Source organism: Erythrolamprus reginae, chromosome 9 (genome assembly GCF_031021105.1).
Source record: "Erythrolamprus reginae isolate rEryReg1 chromosome 9, rEryReg1.hap1, whole genome shotgun sequence".
NCBI classification, from domain to species: Eukaryota; Metazoa; Chordata; class Lepidosauria; order Squamata; family Dipsadidae; genus Erythrolamprus; species Erythrolamprus reginae.
In genome coordinates, this window is record NC_091958.1 from 44,684,234 (window position 1) to 44,709,161 (window position 24,928).

General features: G+C 44.6%; 1 protein-coding gene across 1 annotated transcript in view; it reads right to left on the reverse strand.

Moving 5' to 3' along the window:
* VRK3 (VRK serine/threonine kinase 3) overlaps positions 1–24,928 on the reverse strand; it is a 31,282-nt gene that overhangs the window by 1,928 nt on the left and 4,426 nt on the right. Inside the window, exons 5-13 of the mRNA XM_070761059.1 lie at positions 23,186–23,235; positions 21,858–21,924; positions 21,559–21,643; positions 17,721–17,823; positions 14,312–14,404; positions 12,513–12,645; positions 7,434–7,554; positions 3,769–3,827; positions 1,415–1,563 (exon numbers count right to left, since the gene is read on the reverse strand). Coding sequence (XP_070617160.1) covers positions 1,415–1,563; positions 3,769–3,827; positions 7,434–7,554; positions 12,513–12,645; positions 14,312–14,404; positions 17,721–17,823; positions 21,559–21,643; positions 21,858–21,924; positions 23,186–23,235 — 860 coding nt within the window. The remainder of the gene's footprint in view (positions 1–1,414; positions 1,564–3,768; positions 3,828–7,433; positions 7,555–12,512; positions 12,646–14,311; positions 14,405–17,720; positions 17,824–21,558; positions 21,644–21,857; positions 21,925–23,185; positions 23,236–24,928) is intronic.

The following is a 24,928-nucleotide window of genomic DNA, read 5'->3' on the forward strand; positions in this document are numbered from 1 at the left end:
CGGTTTCTGACCTCAAAAATCTATGCTTGGAGAATTTTAACTGCTTTCAATAGCACTACTCACAACACAAGGGCAAAGAGGCATGTGTGAATGATGAATCGTGTGATACGTTGAGATGAGCATAAGGTTTATCGTTCTTCTCTTCCTGAATTGAACTGGTGTTCTTTTTTACCCTCACTAAGGGTTAGGTGAATTCCTCCCGGTTCGGACTGGTTTGCCCGAACCGGTAGCAACCTGCTGTTGACATCACAACGACATCACCGACCCAATTCTGTCATTGCCGGTCCGTGGGTGCCACCATCTATTTTTTTGAAATAATTTTTTTTTCTTCTGAGCATGTGCAGAAGCCGAGTTTCCAGCGCTGTGCATGCGGTCACCATCTTGTATTTGGCTTTTAAAAAAATTGTTGACACTACACAGGTGCGCGTGCAAAGCAACCACATGCTTATAAGGCGCACCTACGCGGTGCGGGAAGGAGAACCAGCAACGAGGTAAGTAGGAAGCCACCTCTGAATTATACGTTACACTCCTCACGTTGAGGGAGTCTTGTATGAAAACTGGCTATTTCGATTCTGCAAGCGAGCCACTGGGTGAAGATATATAGTGCCTTGACAGCCTGTTTGTCTCTCTTCCGTCCATCATTTGTCCACCATCTGTTGGACCATCCATCCATCCACCCAACAACCACCATCTTCTATTTATTTGCCTGTCTTTCTGTCTGTCTATATCATCTTATACATCCATGCATCCATGCTTCCATCCATATCCATCCATCCATCCATCCATCCATCTATCTACCATCTATTAACTGTCTATCATCTGTCTTATATCTATCACCTTATCTGTCTGTCCGTCCATCCATCCATCCATCTATCTATCTACCATCTATTAACTGTCTATCATCTGTCTTATATCTATCACCTTATCTGTCTGTCCGTCCATCCATCCATCCATCTATCTATCTATCTACCATCTATTAACTGTCTATCATCTGTCTTATATCTATCACCTTATCTGTCCGTCCATCCATCCATCCATCCATCCATCCATCCATCCATCCATCCATCTATCTATCTATCTACCATCTATTAACTGTCTATCATCTGTCTTATATCTATCACCTTATCTGTCCGTCCGTCCATCCGTCCGTCCATCTATCCATTTACATCTCTCTTTCATCTTATCCATCCATCCACCCCATCCATCCATCTTGTACACTACCCCAAAATTTACCTACCTGTTCCAGATATCTCCAGCCATACCAAGCTGAGAGGTGGCTGGCTTAAGCAATCGTCTTAATTTGGGTTTTTGTTTCCTTTTCTTTTCAAGTAATACTCTCAACATAAAAGAATCTGCCCCCTAGCGGGGAGCGTGATGCTCTTTCGATGGGACCGGAAATGAAATCACAGCTCACCTAAGGTGCTACTTTGAGGTCCACTGAGTCATAGGCCGATGCTCTCATCAGCTGAAGGGGGCTGGTAAATAACATTCGCAGTTCTTCGTAGTTTGGTTTTTCTTCATATTCCAAAGTCATTACTTGTTGCAGGTATTTCTTTATGCATTCTTTAAAAAAAGCACACCAATAAAAGTAAAATGGCAAATTATAGTACAATTGTTTTGCCTACAGGGTGCATTCCAAAAGTAATGCAATTAATTTTTTTAAAGTAATTTATTGAACAGATTTGCACAAACACTTAAAATTCTTCAGAGTACTGTCCTTGGGCCTCTACACATTTTTTCCAGTGACTCTGCCATGACCTGTATGCACCCTGGAAGGCGTCTTCGGGAACCTCTCGCGAGGTCTTTGTCACGGCTGATTGGATCTCTTCTATGGGAGAAAAGCGTACCTAGCCACAACGCACTACGAGCGCGAGTTCCTGGCCAAACACCAGGTGCCAACGCTGCCCCCCCCTATAGTCCTGATGTCGCCCCAGCAGACTTCTTTTTGTTCCCAGCCCTGAAAGGAACCCGTTTTTTGTCCATAGAAGAGATCCAATCAGCCATGACGAAGACCTTGCCAGAGGTCCCCGAAGACGCCTTCCAGGGCGCCTACCGGTCATGGCAAAATTGCTGGAAAAAATGTGTAGAGGCCCAAGGACAGTACTTTGAAGAATTTTAAGTGTTTGTGCAAATCTGTTCAATAAATTACTTTAAAAAATTGCATTACTTTTGGAACACCCCCCCCCCCCCCCGTAGTCCAATCCAGAAATTGGAGGTAGTTTACATGGAAGTTTTTCTTGATTTTATTCAACAACAAAAAAGCTGGACTGAGATTGGATTGATTCATTGAGTCTCCCAATAGGTTTCTCTGGCTGACAGTGGCCTTGAACCCAGGACTACCCAGATTGACTTCAATTCAGAAAGAAAACAAATCAAAACAAATTCTTGATGGACAGGGCGTGGGCTCCATTAAAACAAAGTTTGTGCAGGAGAACCCTGATGACAGGCATTAGATGGAAAAAGAGACAAGTATGTGTATTTTATAGAACATTCAGGCCCTACTGTTCTAGACATTAGGAAATGAGAACCATTTATCAGGATATCTTCCAGAAATGTAAATAGACAAACAAGCAAATTGCAATTCACAGAAAATGCAGCACAAGGACGTACTGTATTTTTCGGACTGTAAGACACACCAAAGTATTACATGTACCAAGATTTCGAAGAGATAAACGGGGTTTGAGGGGAAGGGTGGTTTTGCCTTAACCAGCCCCCAGAAGCATTCTGCAGGCCTCCCAAACTCTCTGCACACCCTCTTTTTGGCAAAAAAAATGGGATCCACGGCGCGGGGTTTTGGGAGGCCAAAAATGGCTGTATTCGGTGTATAACAGGGACCAACATTTGCACCCTCTTTTAAGGAGGAAAATAAGTGTCTTATACTCCAAAAATATGGTACCTTATCTGCTGCAACAGTGGGACTATGACTATGGCCACAGCTCTGATGTGGCTTTCAATGAAATTGAGTTTGACACCCCTGCTGTAAAGCATGGGTGTCAAGCCTGCAGCATCACATTGCTGTTACGTGACATTTTGCGAAGTTTTTCCCATTCACGGAACTAGAGGTAGGTGTGACTTGCGCATGACGCATCTAGTTTGCAAGCTGCCACTTTTTGCACCCCTGCTCCAAGAAGAAAACCCTCGAGTGAAAATTAGTACAGTGGTACCTCTACATAAGAACGCCTCTACTAAAGAACTTTTCTAGATAAGAACTGGGTGTTCAAGATTTTTTTGCCTCTTCTCAAGAACCATTTTCCACATACAAACCCGAGCCTCCGAAACTGTAACCGGAAAAGGCAGGGAGAAGCTCCGTGGGGCCTCTCTAGGAATCTTCCGGGAAGAAACAGGGCCGGAAAAGGCAGGGAGAAGCCTCCATGGGGCCTCTCTAGGAATCTCCTGGGAGGAGGCGTGGAGAAGCCTGTGGGGCCTCTCTAGGAATCTCCTGGGAGGAAACAGGGCCAGAAAAGGCAGGGAGAAGCATCCATGGGGCCTCTCTAGGAATCTCCTGGGAGAAAACAGGGCTGGAAAAGGTAGGGAGAAGCCGCCATGGGGCCTCTCTAGGAATCTCCTGGGAGGAAACAGGGCCTCTACCCTCCCTGTGGTTTCCCCAATCGCACACATTATTTGCTTTTACATTGATTCCTATGGGGAAAAATTGCTTCTTCTTACAAACTTTTCTACTTAAGAACTTAACGAATTAGGAACGAATTAAGTTTGTAAGTAGAGGTACCACTGTATATTAAAATGAAAACAAGTCAACCCGCCTTTTACCTGGTAAGGCTCCCCAACCGGAGGACAGTCTTGGACTTTTGATAATTTCTGCTTGGTACCTACAATGACAATGACAATGACCATGAAACTCTTAAACAGGAGAAGTACAGCTGAGACGAGGATTGTGCATTGACAATACAAATTCACTGTTTATTGCCGTTTGCAGCATTCTGGGGTCCTACGGCTGCTCCAAACCAGTATTTACACTTGAATGTTGGCAAACTCATGCTCCTAGAGAACCACTGGTTAACTTAATGACCATGGTGTTTGCTTTAACAATACCGATTCAATTAAACATCATGGCAAAAAAAAAAAAAAAGGGTTGTAATATCAGGTTGTCATGCAACCAACCTGTTTAATGACTGTCGCGAATTTTGACCGTGCTGGACAGCTACATTATGGTTGTAACTCAAGGATCATTTGTAGACCCACCCATCCTTACCTGCCTGCTAAAGAGACAACAAATTCCAACAGCTGTAAGATTTGCCTGATAGGACATCCACAATTTAGCATGCAGCTGTTAGAAAGATCCTTGGAGATCTTGTAATCCAGGGGTGTCAAACTCAAAACTCAATCGAATACCTGATAAGATTATTTTCTCTATTTTCCTCCCCAAAAACTAAGATGCGTCTTATACTTTGTTGCGTCTTATACTCCGAAAATACGGTAACTCAAGCCTTTTTACGAGTGATTTATATTTCGGTTTAACATTGTGATTTAAATCGATTAAATCAAATGCTCCTTGCTTTTGAAGGTCGGGTTAATAATGTTCCAAATATAAGGTCTGTATGTCAAGTGACATTTGACTCCAGGTAACAAGGCGTTCCTTTAATGTTTATCTCTTGGCAACAGACAACTTGTTCTTGGGGGCCCTCGGTGCTCTCTGAGCTTGGTTCTTCGTCTGCAGGTGTTTCATTACCAGACTAGTTAACATCTTCAATGCTGGAAGGGAGAGGGGCATTTGCGGTCTGTTCATTCAGGCAATCCTCGATTTACAGCAGTTCACTTAGTGACAGCTCAGAGTTGCAGTGTGACTTACGACCTTTGCTCACAGTGATAGCTGCTAGGCTGGGTTGGCAATATATTGGCTGCAATATATTGTAACACTCTCTACATGGGGCTACCTTTGAAAAATGTTCGGAAACCTCAGATCGTGCAGAATGCAGCTGCGAGAGCAATCATGGGCTTCCCCAAATATGCCAATGTTACACCAACACTCCGCAGTCTGCATTGGTTGCCGATCAGTTTCCGGTCACAATTCAAAGTGTTGGTTATGACCTATAAAGCCCTTCATGGCACTAGACCAGATTACCTCAGGGACCGCCTTCTGCTGCATGAATCCCAGCGACCAGTTAGGTCCCACAGAGTGGATCTTCTCCGGGTCCTGTCAACTAAGCAATGTCGCCTGGCGGGACCCAGGGGAAGAGCCTTCTCTGTGGCGGCCCCGGCCCTCTGGAACCAACTCCCCCCAGAGATTAGAACTGCCCCCACCCTCCTTGCCTTTCATAAACAACTTAAAACCCACCTCTGCCGCCAGGCATGGGGGAATTGAGATCCTCTTTCCCCCTAGGCCTTTACAATTCTATGCATGGTATGTATGTATGTATGTTTGGTTTTTATATTAATAGATTTTTAATCATTTTCTAATACCAAATTACTATTGTACACTGTTTTATTGTTGCTGTTAGCCGCCCCGAGTCTCCGGAGAGGGGCGGCATACAAATCCAATCAATCAATCAATCAATCAATAAAATAAAATAAAATAAAATAAAATAAAATAAAATAAAATAAAATAAAATAAATAAATAAATAGTGTTGTAGACTGCCACAAGAGGGAGCTAGAATTTATAACTTATTTCTCTGGAGTTTTCTCTTTGTTTCTCTTTAGCTACTCACTGTTAATGGCTACTAACTGTTAGGTTAGCTCTGCAATCCCTATGTATTGTTTCATTTTTATTTTTATTTATTTATTTTGTCCAATACACAATGAGGGTTTTAGTGGGTATATATCTATATACACGTAGTAAAATACATGATGAAGGTTATAGAGGAGATACTCATTGTAAAATATATCTAAGAAATAATAGAAAAGAAGATATAGGAATAGAACATATCAATGAAAGAATAGAAGAGGAGATATAGGAATAGAAGAAAGGTATAGGAGATATAGGAGAGCAATAGGACAGGGGACGGAAGGCACTCTAGTGCACTTGTACTCGCCCCTTACTGACCTCTTAGGAATCTGGATAGGTCAACCGTAGATAATCTAAGGGTAGTGTTGGGGGTTTGGGGATGACACTACGGAGTCCGGTAATGAGTTTCATGCTTCAACAACTCGGTTACTGAAGTCATATTTTTTACAGTCAAGTTTGGAGCGGTTAATATTATGTTTAAATCTGTTGTGTGCTCTTGTGTTATTGTGGTTGAAGCTGAAGTAGTCGCCGACAGGCAGGACGTTGCAGCATATGTATTACAGCTAAAATGTGTTCAAGCTTGATATCTTTGTTTGCTGATTATGACAAAGACAACTGGTAAGAAAGACTATGTATTTGGTAATATTTGGATTGTTATTCTGACTGTGATTTTAGACTGTTTATAGTAATATGTTATTTCTCAAAGTAAACTTTAGTTCAAGTTAGTATATCTGTGTGTGGCTGAATAGTTATTCGCAACTAATCTCAATCTAAACATTTCCGTGTTTGCACAACCTTGGTAAACAAGGATTACTCTGTTCAAACATTAACACCAGCCTTTGCAGCACCCCGATAATCAAGTGATCAAACTTCAGAAGCAATTGGTTCCGATTTATGATCGTCGCTGGGTCCCTGGAGGTCATGTGATCCCTTTTGATGACCTCCTGATCAGCAAAGTCAACGGAGAAACAAGGTTCACTTAACAACTGAGTGGCTAAGTGAACAACCACAGTGATTCACTTAACAATTAGGGCGAGAAAGGTCGTAAAATGAGGCAAAATTCACAACCAATGTCTCGCTTAACAACAGAAATTGTGGTCATAAGTCGAGGACTACCTCTATATAATAGCTTGCCCTGTAAGTTTGTGTGGGATAGTTGTTTTCTCATGGATGGCTCCTTGGTTAGGTGGCTGCTTTTTGTTTAGTTGTTTGTGTATCAACTGACAGCAAACATTACTCCTTTGTAGCACTTGTATTGTTTGATAATAAAACATCTGCAAAAAACAAAGAAACCAACTCAGAGAGTATTAGGGACTTTACGATTCAACTCTGAGCTGCAGATGTTCTGTTTAATGGAACCAGACAATCAAGCAGGAAACAACAGTTTAACCTAGCAGGAAGCAGCCGCCCCACCAACAATGACAGGGCAAATTACTGCATGTAAACAAAGAGCAAACTTCACTCCCTTCTATCGCTGATGCTGTTAACTAGTTGGATAATGAAATGTCTTCAAGGAGACAACCAAGCTCAGATAGCGCCAAGGTCTCCACAATTCAACTCTTGATCTACAGACCTTCGCTTTCATTGGAATTTTTTTGTCTCTGCAGGATGAAAGAGAGGGAAATGTGGGAACAGGATGAAGAAAAAAACCAGACTCCTGTGATCAATAGTAGCAAACTTGGCTGGTGGTCACTGAAATATCTTTTTCCTAACGGCAGGCAGTTGCTGAGAGTTGCAAGGGGGCACACACACCTCTCTTTTTCCTCCGTGACCACGCAGGGATTTGTCAGCTCTGCAGACCAGGGAAGGGCACCACACAGCCATTTTACCAGGCAGTAACCCAAGGATTCGAGGTCACTTCGACGGGATGGAGCTATTAAGGAACAAAAAAGAACAGATCCCCCTGTTAAGAAAAACTGGAAGCGGACTTCCATAGTTCCCACCCCACGGAAAGGAAGATGGGATGTAGCAGAGTCAGTTCACCAGTAAGCTTCCATTTTTTAACGGAGGGCTCAGTGGTGAAGGTACCACCTCTTGTTGGAGTAACGTTTTGCAGAAGCTAGCCCACCCAGATAGGCAAAGCAGCTAACCAGCCTGCCTGAGACCAGGATATTAGCAACCTTTGTCTTGAAGATAATTGAAGACCAGGAATGCAGAGTTTCTTGGGAAAATATTTACTTCTTTCGTAGCGAATCTACGTAGCGATATTTATACTGTAGCTATCTCTCTAGGAGTTACTACCGTGTTTCCCCGAAAATAAGACACTGTCTTATATTAGTTTTTGCTCCAAAGGTTGTGCTACGTCTTATTTTCGTGGGGCGCCTTATATTTCTCAAATAAGACAAATTCACAGGCAGAAAAGCTGACACCCCCAAAGAAAGTGTACACTGATTACGGTACGGTACCTGTCAGTATGGCACCCACACACACAAACGACGGCACTTATATGGTACAACAGTATACTCCCACTATTGCAGCTTCCGGCCACCAGAGGAACTACAGTCTACGCACTGTAGTGGAGACTGTAATGGCGGTGAGACAGCAGCAGACTGTGTCTGCTGTACTGGACGGTACAAAGCGATGGAAGGGGCCAGCAGAGGACGCCACATTATTACGGTACCGCTATGAACAGCTTTGAATGGTACCGTATGTTTTCCCACCGTACCGTATGTAAACTTGACTACGTCTTATTTTCGGGGGGTGCCTTATATTAGCAAATTCTGCAAAACCTCTGACATGCCTTACTTTCGGGGTACGTCATATTTTCGGGGAAACAGGGTATGCAAAGTACTCACAATTCTCTATCTACTATTATCAGTTACAATATTCAGCTACAAGTCTTCAGCCACCACAAGCCACGCTAACTCAAAAGCCACTCTAAACCATACTAAGCCACAATACCTTCAAGCCAAGCCACAAGTCTCACCTGTGCAGAGGTGCATTATGTATATATACTTTTGTCAGCCAATCAGATTACATTACATTCTGCATATTCACTGTGACTAGGCAGTTTTACATTTTTAACGTTTCTACAATTCTTCTCTGCAATTTGGAATATTGCATCGGGTAGGCCCTGATCCTGACAGCTCTCTGTCAGAGGCAGAGGAAGTTAGATAGCAGTGAGGCAGAGGAAAAGCTGGAGCTCATTCCAACAGTGCGCATGTGCAGAGAGGCCAGAAGACAAGAACAATTTAGGGTTGAGGTTGACTTGGCAAAGCAAAATCACACCTTGGAGGTAATTGGCTGCTTCCATAGGAAACAAAAGAAGAACGGATGGGGAATGGGCTCTCGCAGAAAGCAATTAGTTCATTTGGTCCTATGCCAAGTTTTTCCTTGCCCGTTTTGAAATTAGTTCTCTGGCAGCTTGGCAAGTGAGATAAGGTTGGTGTTAAGAACATAAGAAGAGCCATGCTGAATCAGGCCAAAGCCCATCGAGTCCAGCATTCTGTGTCACACAGTGGGCCACCAATTGTACATGAGGATCTTGAGCCGAAAGAGAAGGCAAAACCCTCCCATTCCTCTGCCCCCCAACAAATGTGACCCATAGAGGCGGCACATGGACATCCCTTTCAATAACCACTTGGCCTCCATGAATCTGTCTAATCCTGCCTTGAAGCTATCCAGGCTGACAGCTGGCACGACCTCTTTGGAAGTGAATTCCATGAACCAACGACCCTTTGGGTGAAGAAATATTTCCCTTTATTTGTCCTCACTTTCTTACATATGAGTTTTAGAGAGGGCCCCCTCATCCTAGTACAGTGATACCTTGTCTTACAAACTTAATTGGTTCCGGGACGAGGTTCTTAAGGTGAAAAGTTTGTAAGACGAAACAATGTTTCCCATAGGAATCAATGGAAAAGTGATTAATGTGTGCAAGCCCAAAATTCACCCCTTTTGCCAGCCGAAGCGCCCGTTTTTGCGCTACTGGGATTCCCCTGAGCCTTCCCTCGCTGGGAAACCCCACCTCCAGACTTCCGTTGCCAGCGAAGCGCCCGTTTTCGCGCTCCTGGGATTCCCCTGCAGCATCACAAAAACACGGAAGTACGGAGGTGGTGTTTCCTATGGAGGGGAGCCTCTGGGGTATCCCAGCAGTGCAAAAACGGGTGCTTCGCTGGCAACGGAAGTCCGGAGGTGGGGCATCCCAGTGGCGTCGGTGGGTTTGTAAGGTGAAAATAGTTTGTAAGAAGAGGCAAAAAAATCTTAAACCCCGGGTTTGTATCTCGAAAAGTTTGTATGACGAGGTATTTTTCTCTATCCACCTTTTCTATCCCATGCATGATTTTACGCACTTCGATCAAGTCACCCCTTAAACGCTGTCTTTCAAGGCTGAAGAGACCAAGGTGTTGCAACCTGGTTTCATAAGGGAGGTGCTCCATTCCCTTGATCAATATTCCTCTGAAAGACTGTTTGCCAAAGCCTTGCTGATCGTGAATGAAAGCAATTCACAGTTGTGTAAATGAAAGAGGGGTCAGGCCGAAGCCATCGTTTGGAGTTAAGAGACTTTGGCCTGCCACAATTAGAATAGTATCTTGGGAATTGGGAGGGGTGGTTGCACGAGAAGGGAAGTTACTAGCCACAACAAATTCCTTCTTGAAAGTCCAAGGTCATCCTTTGTTCAGCGCCAGCTTGTGGGTGTGGAGACGAGGGGTGAACCTTAACCTGGGTGGGGAAGCTTAGGAACCTGAGCACTGGCTTGACTACAGTTCGCTAACAACATGATTCTGATGATAAATTGGAACTTGGAAGAAAGACGAGGTTTGGACCCTGATTTATTTCTTGGATGTTATTTGGACTGCTGGCAATAAGCTGGTGCAAGGTTCCTACAGTTCCCCAACCAGGTTAAGGTTCATCCCTCGTCCAGATGCCCACAAATTTATTCAGTCAACGAAGCAGTGGAAGTGATGTGCCGGTGCCTGGAGGCTGTTGGGGTCTGGATGGGTGTCAACAGTCTCAAACTTAACCCGGATAAGACGGAGTGGCTGTGGGTTCTGCCTCCCAAGGACAATTCCATCTGTCCGTCCATCACCCTGGGGGGGGGGGAATTATTGACCCCCTCGGAGAGGGTCCGCAACTTGGGCGTCCTCCTCGATCCACAGCTCACATTGGAGAAAGGTCTTTCGGCTGTGGTGAGGGGGGCGTTTGCCCAGGTTCACCTGGTGCACCAGTTGCGACCCTACCTGGACCGGGAGTCACTGCTCACAGTCACTCATGCCCTCATCACCTCGAGACTTGACTACTGTAATGCTCTCTACATGGGGCTACCTTTGAAAAGTGTTCGGAAACTTCAGATCATGCAGAATGAAGCTGCGAGAGATATCATGGGCAGCAACCAGTAAGGTCCCACAGAGTTGGCCTTCTCTGGGTCCCGTCAACTAAACAATGTTGTTTGGTGGGACCCAGGGGAAGAGCCTTCTCTGTGGTGGCCCCGACCCTCTAGAATCAACTCCCCCCAGATATCAGAGTTGCCCCCACCCTCCTTGCTTTTTGTAAGCTCCTCAAAACCCACCTCTTGTCATCAGGCATGGGGAAATTGAAATTTTCCCTTCCCCCTAGGCTTATAGAATTTATACATGGTATGTTTGTATGTATGATTGGGTCTTTAAGTTGGGGTTTTTAAGATTATTTTTAATATTAGATTTGTTTACATTGTCTTTTTATTGTTGTTAGCCGCCCAGAGTCTGCGGAGAGGGGCGGCATACATTAATAAATAATAAATAAATAAATAACGTGGACAGTCTGGTTGTCTGCATGTTAACAGACCTCCTTCATACTTCTGCTAGTGCTTGAAAAAAGGATGACCTTGGACTTTGAAGAAAGGAATTTGTTGTGGCTAGTAATTTTCTCTCTCATGCAACCACCCCTCCCAATTCCCATGATGCTATTCCAATTGGGGCAAGAGGTTTTGCCGGGACTAAGACTCTGCTTCTTGCTTTATAAGGAAGCCGAGGTCAGAACACTTTAAAGGTGAACAACCCAGGACCCTGAATTGGACCTGGATGCAAATTGGCAGCCAATGCAACTTTTTGTAAAATAATGCACTTGGGTAAAAGGAATCCTCCATCTGAGTATTGTATTGGCAGTTCTGTGTTAGCAAAAACTTCAGAAGAGAAGGATTTAGGGGTCGTGATTTCTGACAGTCTCAAAATGGGTGAGCAGTGCAGTCAGGCGGTAGGGAAAGCAAGTAGGATGCTTGGCTGTATAGCTAGAGGTATAACAAGCAGGAAGAGGGAGATTATGATCCCCTTATATAGAGCGCTGGTGAGACCCCATTTGGAATACTGTGTTCAGTTCTGGAGACCTCACCTACAAAAAGATATTGACAAAATTGAACGGGTCCAAAGACAGGCTACAAGAATGGTGGAAGGTCTTAAGCATAAAACGTATCAGGAAAGACTTAATGAACTCTATCTGTAGAGTCTGGAGGACAGAAGGAAAAGGGGGGACATGATCAAAACATTTAAATATGTTAAAGGGTTAAATAAGGCCCAGGAGGGAAGTGTTTTTAATAGGAAAGTGAACAAGGGGACACAACCTGAAGTTAGTTGGGGAAAAGATCAAAAGCAACATGAGAAAATATTATTTTACTGAAAGAGTAGTAGATCCTTGGAACAAACTTCCAGCAGACGTGGTTGGTAAATCCACAGTAACTGAATTTAAACATGCCTGGGATAAACCTATATCCATCCTAAGATAAAAATACAGGAAATAGTATAAGGGCAGACTAGAGGGACCATGAGGTCTTTTTCTGCCATCAGTCCTCTATGTTTCTATGTTTCAAGAGGTAATGGAGGTTGTGCAAATCTAGACCTGTGTTTGCCATAAAGACCTCACCTGCTCCCCTGTGGCTGTCCAGACTGATGAACTCCAAGGTGCCTTCATGAGGGGTCCGGCTGCAGTCCCGCTGAGGCACGTGTTTCCCCCCGGGGTTGTATCGAAAGGCGAAGCTGAAATCGGCTAAAGTAACCTGGAGGATAAGAATGAAGAAGAGCAGAAGATCCTCAAAAAAAAAAGCTACAGGTACGACTTACGACAACAACTGAGCCCCAAATTTCCGTTGCTGTTGAGACCGTCGTTAAGTGAGGAGCAGACACCACAACGAATATTAACACGCTATTGTTAAAAGGGTAACAACAGAGCCTTAAAAGCGTGATGGTCTTTCTCTGTCACTCAAATCAAAAAGAGTCAAATTGGGCCAGTTTGAGATCCTCACCCTCTCCTGTCTTTTGAGCGAAGCTACTTTTGAATGGCAGCTTTTCTTCCAAGTCCTCTTGCAAGTTAGGACCACAACTGAGCCCTGAACTATTTATTTATTTATTTTATTTATTAGATTTGTATGCCGCCCCTCTCGGCAGACTCGGGGCAGCTAACAACAGTAAAAAGACAATATAAACAAATCTAATATTAAAAAACCCAATTTAAGGAACCAATCATACATACAGACATACCATGCATAAATTTTATAAGCCTAGGGGGAAGGGAATATCTCAATTCCCCCATGCCTGGCGGCAGAGATGGGTTTTAAGAAGCTTACGAAAGGCAAGGAAGGTGGGGGCAACTCTGATATCTGGGGGGAGTTGGTTCCAGAGGGTCAGGGCCGCCACAGAGAAGGCTCTTCCCCTAGGTCCTGCCAAATGACATTGTTTAGTCGCTGGGACCCGGAGAAGGCCAACTCTGTGGGACCTAACTGGTCGCTGGGATTCGTGCGGCAGAAGACAGTCCCGGAGATATTCTGGTCCAGTGCCATGAAGGGCTTTATAGGTCATAACCAACACTTTGAATTGTGACCGGAAACTGATCGGCAACCAATGCAGACTGCGGAGTGTTGGTGTGACATGGGCACATTGGGGTTTTAAAAATATTTTTAAACTGTAATTTAGATTTGTTGTAAATTGTTTCACTTTGTTGTGAGCCGCCCCGAGTCTGCGGAGAGGGGCGGCATACAAATCTAAATAATAAAATAAATAAATAAAATAAAAGCCCATGATTGCTCTCGCAGCTGCATTCTGCACGATCTGCAGAACTATGATTTTAAGTCACTGTGGTCTTTAAGTGAGGTGTCTGTGTGACCACTTTTCTCAATAACCGTAATCTAAGTTATCACCAATACCGTTGTTAAGTGTTTCTTTCCTCTGGAGGGGAAAATTGCTAGTGTTTTTTTGCATTTTCACTTCTGAATGCTGACTCTGCCAGGAGTTTTGCTGGATTTGAGGCCTTTACCTCATTAGAAGCTCTATCCTGTTCTCCAGCTCTCCAGCTCCTTGGAATGGGCCAACTTGCCACAGCCAACTTGTTGCAACTAACTTGCTGCAGCTAACTCACTGGTGCCAAATGTACCATTGGTCAACACTGGCCCAATCCAACCATTTTATTTAATTATTTAAAAATTACTTCAACTTTTTCATTCGCATTTAACATCCTTTCTTTAATTGTTTAACTTCGCCATTTCTTCGATATAGAATAGTTTTATTGGCCAAGTGTGATACACGCAAGGAATTTGTCTTTGGTGCAGATGTTTCAGTGTACGTAAAAGAAAATATACATTTGTCAAGATATGATGATATGATGTAACTTTTGTCCAGCAGCAAGTTGGCCATGACAGGTTGTCCTAGAGACTTCTCTCCTTGACTTACCACAGTCAGATCCGCTGGATTCACGTATATGTTCTCGGCAGCCAGATCCCCGTGAGTATACTCATTTTCGTGAAGGTACTCCAGGACATCAAGCTAGAGGCAAAGAGAAAGGCAGACGGGAAATCAACTAGACATGAGCCAGCAATCAACAAAACAATGTCGCTTGGCGGGACCCAGGGGAAGAGCCTTCTCTGTGGCGGCCCCGGCCCTCTGGAACCAACTCCCCCCAGAGATTAGAATTGCCCCCACCCTCCTTGCCTTTCGTAAGCTACTTAAATCCCACCTCTGCTGCCAGGCATGGGGGAATTGAGATCCTCTTTCCCCTAGGCCTTTACAATTCTATGCATGGTATGTATGTATGTTTGGTTTTTTATATTAATGGGTTTTTAATCGTTTTTAGTATTGAATTACTATTGTACACTCTTTTATTGTTGCTGTTAGCCGCCCCGAGTCTCCGGAGAGGGGCGGCATACAAATCCAATAAATAAATAAAATAAATAAAATAAATAAAATAATAAATAAATAAAATAAATAAAATAAAATAAAAAAATGTGCAGCAGCGGCCAAAAAAGCCGACACTATTCTAAGCTGCATCAACAGGGGGATACACTCCAAGACCAGGGAAGTATTAATACCACTCTACTACGCCTTGGTCAGACCACATCTGGAGTACTGCATCCAGTTCTGGTCACCACACTTCAAAAGAGACATTGAAACTCTGGAGAAGGTGCAGAAAAGAGCAACCAAAATGATTAGGGGACTTGAAACCAAGACTTATGAAGACAGATTGTGTGAACTGGGCATGGATAGCCTAGAGAAAAGGAGGGCCAGAGGGGACATGATAGCTGTATATAGGTATATGAGGGCTTGCCACAGAGAGGAGGGGGCCACTCTATTCTCCAGAGCACCAGAGGGCCGGACGAGGAACAACGGCTGGAAGCTGACCAAGGACAGATTCAACCTAGAAGTAAGGAAGAACTTCCTGACGGTCAGAGCGATCAACCAGTGGAACAACCTGCCTGCGGAGGTTGTGAACTCCCCAACTCTGGACACTTTCAAGAGGAGATTGGACTGCCAGTTGGCTGGGGTGCTTTAGGATTCCTGCTCAGGCAGGGGATTGGCCTTGATGACCTGCATGGTCCCTTTCAACTCTAACAATAAATAAAAATAAATAAAAAATAAATAAGTGTCAGAAACGCAAATTCTGGTTTTCCATGAGAGCTGCTGGTGCGAAGAGTCTTCATCGGTGGGAAGTAATGGGATGGTGGAAGGAGGTAGCTTTGCCTTATTAATGAATTAATTTTATATGCCGCCCATCTCACTGGCCCAGGGGTCAGCAACCCGTGGCCCTGGAGCTGCATGTGGCTCTTTCATCCCGCTACTACGGCTCCCTGTTGCCAGTTGGCTCCACAATTGATTGGGCTTTTGGTAAGGACAGGTAGAGGAACAAGGATGCTGATCTAGGAGGAGACTCTATGGTGGGGGGGTACTGGACTTCCAGTCGACAGAGGAAAAAGGATGCCATGCTAGGAGGAAATTCTATGGTTGCTCCAGAATTGGACAGGGGGCTTACAAATGCTCTTTGAGTGTTTAAAGTTGCTGACCCCTAGCCAAAGTGACTCTGGGTGAGTCAAAGTGCCATTAAAAACATAAATATAAAAGTAACATTGGTCAACACAAAAAATTCATCAGCAAAGGTAATGTCTGTTTTATGCAGTTGGATTCCAAAAATGTGCTTAGTTTTGCTATATTACATAAAGTTTCTGGTATAGAAGCATTTTTGTTATTACGTTATTTCTACATTTGCAATGTACGTGGTCATTACTGTTTTCTTAATGTCGCCAGTATATTTCCTATACCTTGATGCTGCTCCGTGGAAACTATGCCTGCTACAGAAAAACTATGCACATTTTTGAAATCAGAAGAAAAAAATGATTCAATCAATTGTAATCAACTGCAATGATTACAATTATTTTTTTTTGTAGACCTGTGTAATCAAAATTAAGAATTCAATCAAGTGCGGGGGTAGGCTTTTATCTTTTCACACAAGATTCCTAATTATGTATGTATGTATGTATGTATGTATGTATGTATGTATGTATGTATGTATGTATTTATTTTAGATTTGTATGCCGGCCTTCTCCGAAGACTGGGGGTGGCTCCCAAAGGTGATTTTCAAGAGGCGACTGGACTTACTTTTTATTTTTTGTTGGGGACATTACGCTTCTCCTCCAAGAAGCTTCTTATGCAAGAAAAACTGAAAGGAGATTCTTAGATGAATAGCAAAATGTCTTCAAGGAAAAAGCAAAGAAGGTCAAATTCATCATTGACACCCTCAGAGAGGGTTCGCAACTTGGGAATCCTCCTCGATCCACAGCTCACATTAGAGAAACATCTTTCAGCTGTGGCCAGGGGGGCGTTTGCCCAGGTTCGCCTGGTGCACCAGTTGCGGCCCTATCTGGACCGGGAGTCACTGCTCAGTCACTCACGCCCTCATCACCTCGAGGCTCGACTACTGTAATGCTCTCTACATGGGGCTACCTTTGAAAAGTGTTCGGAAACTTCAGATCGTGCAGAATGCAGCTGCGAGAGCAATCATGGGCTTCCCCAAATATGCCCATGTCACACCAACACTCCGCAGTCTGCATTGGTTGCCGATCAGTTTCCGGTCACAATTCAAAGTGTTGGTTATGACCTATAAAGCCCTTCATGGCACTGGACCAGATTATCTCAGGGACCACCTTTTGCTGCACGAATCCCAGCGACCAGTTAGGTCCCACAGAGTGGGCCTTCTCCGGGTCCCGTCAACTAAACAATGTCGTTTGGCGGGACCCAGGGGAAGAGCCTTCTCTGTGGCGGCCCCGCCCTCTGGAACCAACTCCCCCCAGAGATTAGAATTGCCCCCACCCTCCTTGCCTTTCGTAAACAACTTAAAACCCACCTCTGCCGCCAGGCATGGGGGAATTGAGATCTTCTTTCCCCCTAGGCCTTTACAATTCTATGCATGGTATGTATGTATGTATGTATGTATGTATGTATGTATGTATGTATGTTTGGTTTTTATATTAATGGGTTTTTAATCATTTCTAATACCAAATTACTATTGTACACTGTTTTATTGTCGCTGTTAGCCGCCCCGAGTCTCCAGAGAGGGGCGGCATACAAATCCAATAAATAAATAATAAATAAATAAAGGAGGTCCAATTCATCAAGAGGGACCGCGCATGCTCCCCTCAAGGGGGGGGAGTCACACGCGCTCCCCGGCATCACTACGCACCCCCCAGGGGGGGACCGCCCTACTATTTGAGAAGCACTGCCTTAGTAAAAGCTCTTCCTGTCTTTGAAGGCCATCCCTTCTGCCCGTCAGAGAAATCCCTCCCCCACCCTGTGCCTTCCTGGCATCCCATACCAGCCTGACTGCAAGCTGCAAAACAGCTTTCTCCGTCATCTTGTTTTTGTTGTCGTCCAGGATTGACTGAAGGGATCGACCCAGTTCGGGAAAGACCAGGAACCTGCCAAATCAAAGGAGACTGCATAGAAACATAGATGTCTGACAGCAGAAAAAGACCTCATGGTCCATCTAGTCTGCCCTTATACTATTTCCTGTATTTTATCTTACAATGGATATATGTTTATCCCAGGCATGTTTAAATTCAGTTACTGTGGATTTATCTACCATGTCTGCTGGAAGTTTGTTCCAAGGATCTACTACTCTTTCAGTAAAATAATATTTTCTCACGTTGCTTTTGATCTTTCCCCCAACTAACTTCAGATTGTGTCCCCTTGTTCTTGTGTTCACTTTCCTACTAAAAACACTTCCCTCCTGGACCTTATTTAACCCTTTAACATATTTAAATGTTTCGATCATGTCCCCCCTTTTCCTTCTGTCCTCCAGACTATACAGATTGAGTTCATGAAGTCTTTCCTGATATGTTTTATGCTTAAGACCTTCCACCATTCTTGTAGCCCGTCTTTGGACCCGTTCAATTTTGTCAATATCTTTTTGTAGGTGAGGTCTCCAGAATTGAACACAGTATTCCAAATATGGTCTCACCAGCACTCTATATAGCGGGATCATAATCTCCCTCTTCCTGCTTGTTATACTTCTAGCTATGCAGCCAAGCATCCTACTTGCTTTCCCTACTGCCTGACTGCACTGTTCACCCATTTTGAGACTGTCAGAAATCACTACCCCTAAATCCTTCTCTTCTGAAGTTTTTGCTAACACAGAACTGCCAATACAATACTCAGATTGAGGATTCCTTTTCCCCAAGTGCATTATTTTACATTTGGAAACATTAAACTGCAGTTTCCATTGCTTTGACCATTTATCTAGTAAAGCTAAATCATTTACCATATTACAGACGCCTCCAGGAATATCAACCCTATTGCACACATTTAACATATTTAAATGTTTCGATCATGTCCCCCCTTTTGCTTCTGTCCTCCAGACTATACAGATTGAGTTCATTAAGTCTTTCCTGATACGTTTTATGCTTAAGACCTTAAAACGTATCAGGAAAGGCTTAATGAACTCAATCTGTATAGTCTGGAAGACAGAAGGAAAAGGGGGGACGTGATCGAAACATTTAAATATGTTGAAGGGTGAAGGATGGAAGGCTGAGTCAATAACAATAATCCTCAGACTTAGTAGCCTGGTGAGATTCAATCTGCAAAACTGCTGGCAACCGGTGATCAGCAGAAGTAGCCTGCATTACTGCACTCTAACCACAGTGCCACCGCGGCTACTAACTTAACAACTGCAGTGGTTCGCTTAGCAACTGCGGCAAGGGTGGTAAAACGGAGCAAACCTCACATAGCAACTGCAACATAAATTTTGGGCTTGATTGTGGTGGTAAGTCAAGGACTAAATATAATTTTGTGTGCCTTTATTGATTCTTGGGGCCTGATCGCTGATCATTTGTTTTCAGGACATTTATTATTTAGATTCATTTATTATTTAGATTTGTATGCCGCCCCTCTCCGAAGACTCCTTTCTTGGCTTTGGAGAATCTCCTCTCGTCTGAACGAATGTGTACAAAATTCAGTTCTTCATTCAATTCAATTCAATTCAATTCATTAGATTTGTATGCCGCCCCTCTCCGAAGACTCGGGGCGGCTCACAGCAATAATAAAAACAGTATAATAATGGAACAAATCTAATAATAAAATTATATTAAAAAACCCCAACAATTTAAAAACTATACAACACATACATACCAAACATAAAATATAAGAAAGCCTGGGGAAGATGTCTTAATCCCCCCATGCCTGGCGATATAGGTGGGTCTTGAGTAACTTGCGAAAGACAAGGAGGGTGGGGGCTGTTCTAATCTCCAGGGGGAGTTGATTCCAGAGGGCCGGGGCCACTACAGAGAAGGCTCTTCCCCTGGGGCCTGCCAAACGACATTGTTGGGTCGACGGGACCTGGAGAAGGCCAACTCTGTGGGACCTTATCGGCCGCTGGGATTCGTGCGGTAGAAGGCGGTTCCAGAGGTATTCTGGTCCCATGCCATGAAGGGCTTTAAAGGTCATTACCAACACTTTGAATTGTGACCGGCCTGGTCAAATCAAGGAAGCCCCACGATAGCTCTCGCGGCCACATTCTGTACGATCTGAAGTTTCCGAAAACTTTTCAAAGGTAGCCCCATGTAGAGAGCGTTGCAGCAATCGAACCTCGAGGTGATAAGGGCATGAGTGACTGTGAGCAATGGCTCCCTGTCCAAATAGGTCCGCAACTGGTGCACCAGGCGAACCTGGGCAAACGCCCTCCTCGCCAAAGCCGAAAGATGGTGTTCCAATGTTAGCTGTGGATCGATGAGGACGCCCAAGTTGCGAACCCTCTCTGAGGGGTCAATAATTCCCCCCCCCCCAGGGTAATGGACGGGCAGATGGAATTGTCCTTGGCAGGTAAGACCTACAGCCACTCCGTCTTGTCTGGATTGAGTTTGAGCTTGTTGACACCCATCCAGACCCCAACAGGCTCCAGGTACCGGCACATCACTGTGCGAATCAGACAGGTGTTGTAACAGGAACAAAAAGGAAGAGCTGTGGTGGGTTAGAATGAAGTGTTGCAGGCTAATTCCGCCAACTGTCAGCAGTTCGATTCTCACCAGGTTTAAGGTTGACTCAGCCTTCCCTCCTTCTGAGGTGGGTAAAACGAGGATCCGGTTTGTGGAGGACAAGAGGCTGACTCTGTAATCCGCTTAGAGAGGGCTGTAAAGCACTGTGAAAGCGCTATATAAGTGCTATTGCTAAAAAACAAAATACAAACTTTTGCCAAATGCAAAATGAGAATGTTGAAGAACAACCTGGATCCTCCAGTCCTCCAAGCGGGGTGGTACATAAGTCCAATCAATAAATAAAATTTATTTATTTATTTATTAGATTTGTATGCCGCCCCTCTCCGAAGACTCGGAGCTGCTAACAACAATATAAAAAGACAATGTAAACAAATCTAATATTAAAAACAATCTAAAAAACCCAATTTAAAGAACCACTCATACACACAAGCATACCATGTATAAATTCTATAAGCCTAGGGGGAAGGGAAATTTCAATTCCCCCATGCCTGACAACAGAGGTGGGTTTTAAGGAGCTTGCGAAAGGCAAGGAGGGTGGAGGCAACTCTGATATCTGGGGGGAGCTGGTTCCAGAGGGTCGGGGCCACCACAGAGAAGGCTCTTCCCCTGGGTCCCGCCAGACGACATTGTTTAATCGACGGGACCCGGAGAAGGCCAACTCTGTGGGACCTAAATAAATAAATGTCGGTTGGTGGGCCCCAGGGGAAGAGCCTTCTCTGTGGCGGCCCCAACTCTCTGGATCCAGCTCCCCCCAGAGATTAGAACTGCCCCTACCCTCCTCGCCTTTCGCAAACTCCTTAAAACCCACCTTTGTCGTCAGGCATGGGGGAACTGAGATATCTCCCCCGGGCCTATACAATTTATGTATGGTATGTTTGTACGTATGTCTGTTTAATAATGGGGTTTTTTAATATTTTAAATTGTAAATTATTAGATTTGTTATAAACTGTTTTTATTGTGTTGTGAGCCGCCCCGAGTCTACGGAAAGGGGCGGCATGCCAATCAAATAAATGAATGAATGAATGAATGAATCAATCAATCACAGGCTGTGCAAGGGATGGCAACCGAAGAATGGCTTCAGTCCACTTCCAAAAAGTAGAAGATCCACAGGATTGGTTGAGATGAGAAGAACAGAGATCAAACTCTCTTATCGCTGGGACTCACCTGTAGCTAGTCCCATGGATGCCAAAACCAACACATTCAGGAATCCCCAGGAGCGGCATTACATTTTGCTTCTTCCATTTCTCCACTGCAGGGAGAGATCAAATGGACAGTGCAACCAGAGAGAGATGTAGTACAGCTACATAGACAGCCCCAAACTGCCTCACTTCGGAAGCAGAACAAGAAGAGATTAGAGATTTACAGCGAGCCGGGAGAGGTTTGAGGAAATTGTGTCCTGTGTTCATGTCCCCAAGACCCACTTATAAAGGGAGGCAGAATTCCTTCCAAAGTTTTGTTTTTACCTGTGACTTTCTTGGCGGCTCGCTGTAGAAAGTTCTGCTCGTTAAACAGCTTTCCCTCTTTGGAATCCTAAGAGAAGAAAGGTCACAGGTAGAACTGACGTTCTTAAGGCTAACACAGACATATTAGATAGATAGATAGATAGATAGATAGATAGATAGATAGATAGATAGATAGATAGATAGATAGATGTGTGTGTGTGTGTGTGTGTGGATGGATGGATGGATGGATGGATGGATGGATGGACGGACGGAGGGGTGTATGGGTGTATGTATGTATGTATGGATGGATAACTCTCTTGGGCTAGACACAGTTCAACTCATCATTATCCGGAAACAAAATTACAGTGATACCTTGTCTTACAAACTTAATTGGTTCCGGGATGAGGTTCTTAAGGTGAAAAGTTTGTGTTTGCTATTACATGGGGTTTTTCTTAAATCGTTAAATATTTTAATTAATTGGATTGTTGTGACTGTTTTTACTTGTTGTGAGCCGCCCCGAGTCTTTGGAGAGGGGCGGCATACAAGTCCAACTAATAAATAAAATAAATAAATAATAAATAAATAAGACGAAACAATGTTTCCCATAGGAATAAATGGAAAAGCGATTAATGCGTGCAAGCCCAAAATCCACCCCTTTTGCCATACGAAGCACCCGTTTTTGCACTGCTGGGATTCCCCTGAGGCCCCCCTCCATGGGAAACCCCACCTCTGGACTTCTGTGTTTTTGCAATGCTGCAGGGGAATCTCAGCAGGGGAATCCCAGCATCACAAATATGAGCGCTTCGCTGGCAACGGAAGTCCAGAGGTGGGGTTTCCCAGCGAAGGGAGCATCAGAAAAACACCGAAGTCCTCAAAACCCCACCTCTGGACCTCTATGTTTTTGCGATGCTGCGATTTCACTGAGGATCCCCTTGCTGGGAGGGGAAAAACGGGTGCTTCGCTGGCAATGGAAGTCCAGAGACGGGGCATCCCAGCGGTGGCGGTGGGTTTGTAAGGTGAAAATAGTTTGTAAGAAGAGGCAAAAAAATCTTAAACCCCAGGTTTGTATCTCGAAAAGTTTGTATGACGAGGCGTTTGTAACATGAGGCATCATTGTACAAGGCAATTTCTCCTGTTTCAAAACATTTTGTGTGTCTCTGTCTTATCATTTCCTGTGGTACTCAATTCCTTTGCCTCGTTTTAAATTCTAGATGTGTAGGAAACATTGGTCGATGACAGTAATAAACCCAAATGCGAGCAACCCTATCTTTAGCAAGCTGAAATTCCAGTTCCGGTACATGGAGAGAAAAAAATCTATGTTATATCGAACCCCAGAGATTTGAACTCACCAGTTTGAGGGTGTATTTGTGCTTTGGGGAGCGTTCAGACGCTAACCTAGCTGTGGAAAATAAAATAAAGCGAACAAATTGTTAGGGAGCGCAAGAGAGGCACATTTATAGGCACTTCAATGCGTTGGAACCGACAGAGCATAACAGTTTGAGAAAAATGGAAATACAGTAATCCCTCGCTACTTCACGGATTTTCAAAGGGGGCTTAAATCCATTTAATCCATTAAAAATTCATAAAATTCTAAGAGTAGTTGTAAATTTCTATTAGTTTGATTTGGATTGTAGTTTTAAGATTTTTCCAGTGTTATATCTATATCTATGTATATACAGTGATCCCCCGGTTATTGCGTTCCCGACCATTGCGAACAGGCTAATTTGCGATTTTTCAACCCGGAAGTCAAAACACCATCTGCGCATGCGTGCCCTTTTTTCTATGGGCACGCATGCGTAGATGGCGCCGGGCAGATCAGCTGCTTCCCTGGGTCTTCCCCCTCTTGCTGGCGGGAGGGCGAAGCCGCCCCCAGCACCCGCTCGCCCGCCGTTCGCCCGGCCACCCGCCGTTCGCCGCTCGCCCGCCCTTCGCTCGGCCACCCGCCGCTCGCCCGCCCTTTGCCCGGGAAGTTCGCCAGGAGTCAGCGGAGAAGCCGCGAGCCTGTTTTAAAACGATCGGAGCCGGACTGGGGGGGCTTTCCAGCAACCCCCGAGCCCCCAACCCGGGCTCGGGGGTTGCTGGAAAGCCCCCCCAGGCCGGCTCCGATCGTTTTAAAACAGGCGCGCCGCTTCTCCGCTGACTCCTAAAGCGGGGAAGTTCGCCAGGAGTCAGCGGAGAATCGGCGCGCCTGTTTTAAAACGATCGGAGCCGGCCTGGGGGATCGGAGCCGGCCTGGGGGGATCGGAGCCGGCCTGGGGGGGCTTTCCCTTTCAGGGCGGGCGAGCAGCGGGCGCGGCAGCAGCGAGGAGTTTGCGTGGGCGGTGGGGAAACCCCAATCTTCGGCTCCTCGCTGCTGCGGCGGAAGTAAAAACACCATCTGCACATGCGCAGATGGTGTTTTTACTTCCGCAGCACTACTTCGCGAAAACCCGCTCATTGCGGGGGGTCCTGGAACGGAACCCTCGCAATGATCGGGGGATCACTGTACTTTAAAGTTATGTAAATTTGTACCAATGTTTAAATAGTCCTTTTGTTTTTCTGTATTCCCTTCCCCCATTTATTTGTAATAAAGATTATTTTTTTTTAAAAAAAAATCATAAAATTCTTCTACAGCACTACTGTACTCTATTAAAGAAACTGGTAGGATATCACATGTAGTTCCAGCTGAGAAACATTATAGGATGACTGTTTAATGCAAAGGGCGGGTTTTAAAAGTCCAAGTACTCGGTAAATACAGTGATACCGTGTGTTACAAACTTAATTGGTTCCAGGATGAGGTTCTTAAGGTGGAAAGTTTGTAATATGAAACAATGTTTCCCATAGGAATCAATGGAAAAGCGATTAATGTGTGCAAGCCCAAAATTCACCCCTTTTGCCAGCCGAAGCGCCCGTTTTTGCACTGCTGGGATTCCCCTGAGGCTCCCCTCCATGGAAAACCCCACCTCCAGATTTCTGTGTTTTTGCAATGCTGCAGGGGAATCCCAACAGGGGAAAAATGAGCGCTTCACTGGCAACGGAAGTCCGGAGGTGGGGTTTCCCAGCGAAAGGAGCATCAGTGAAATCACAGCATCGCAAAAACACTGAAGTCCTCG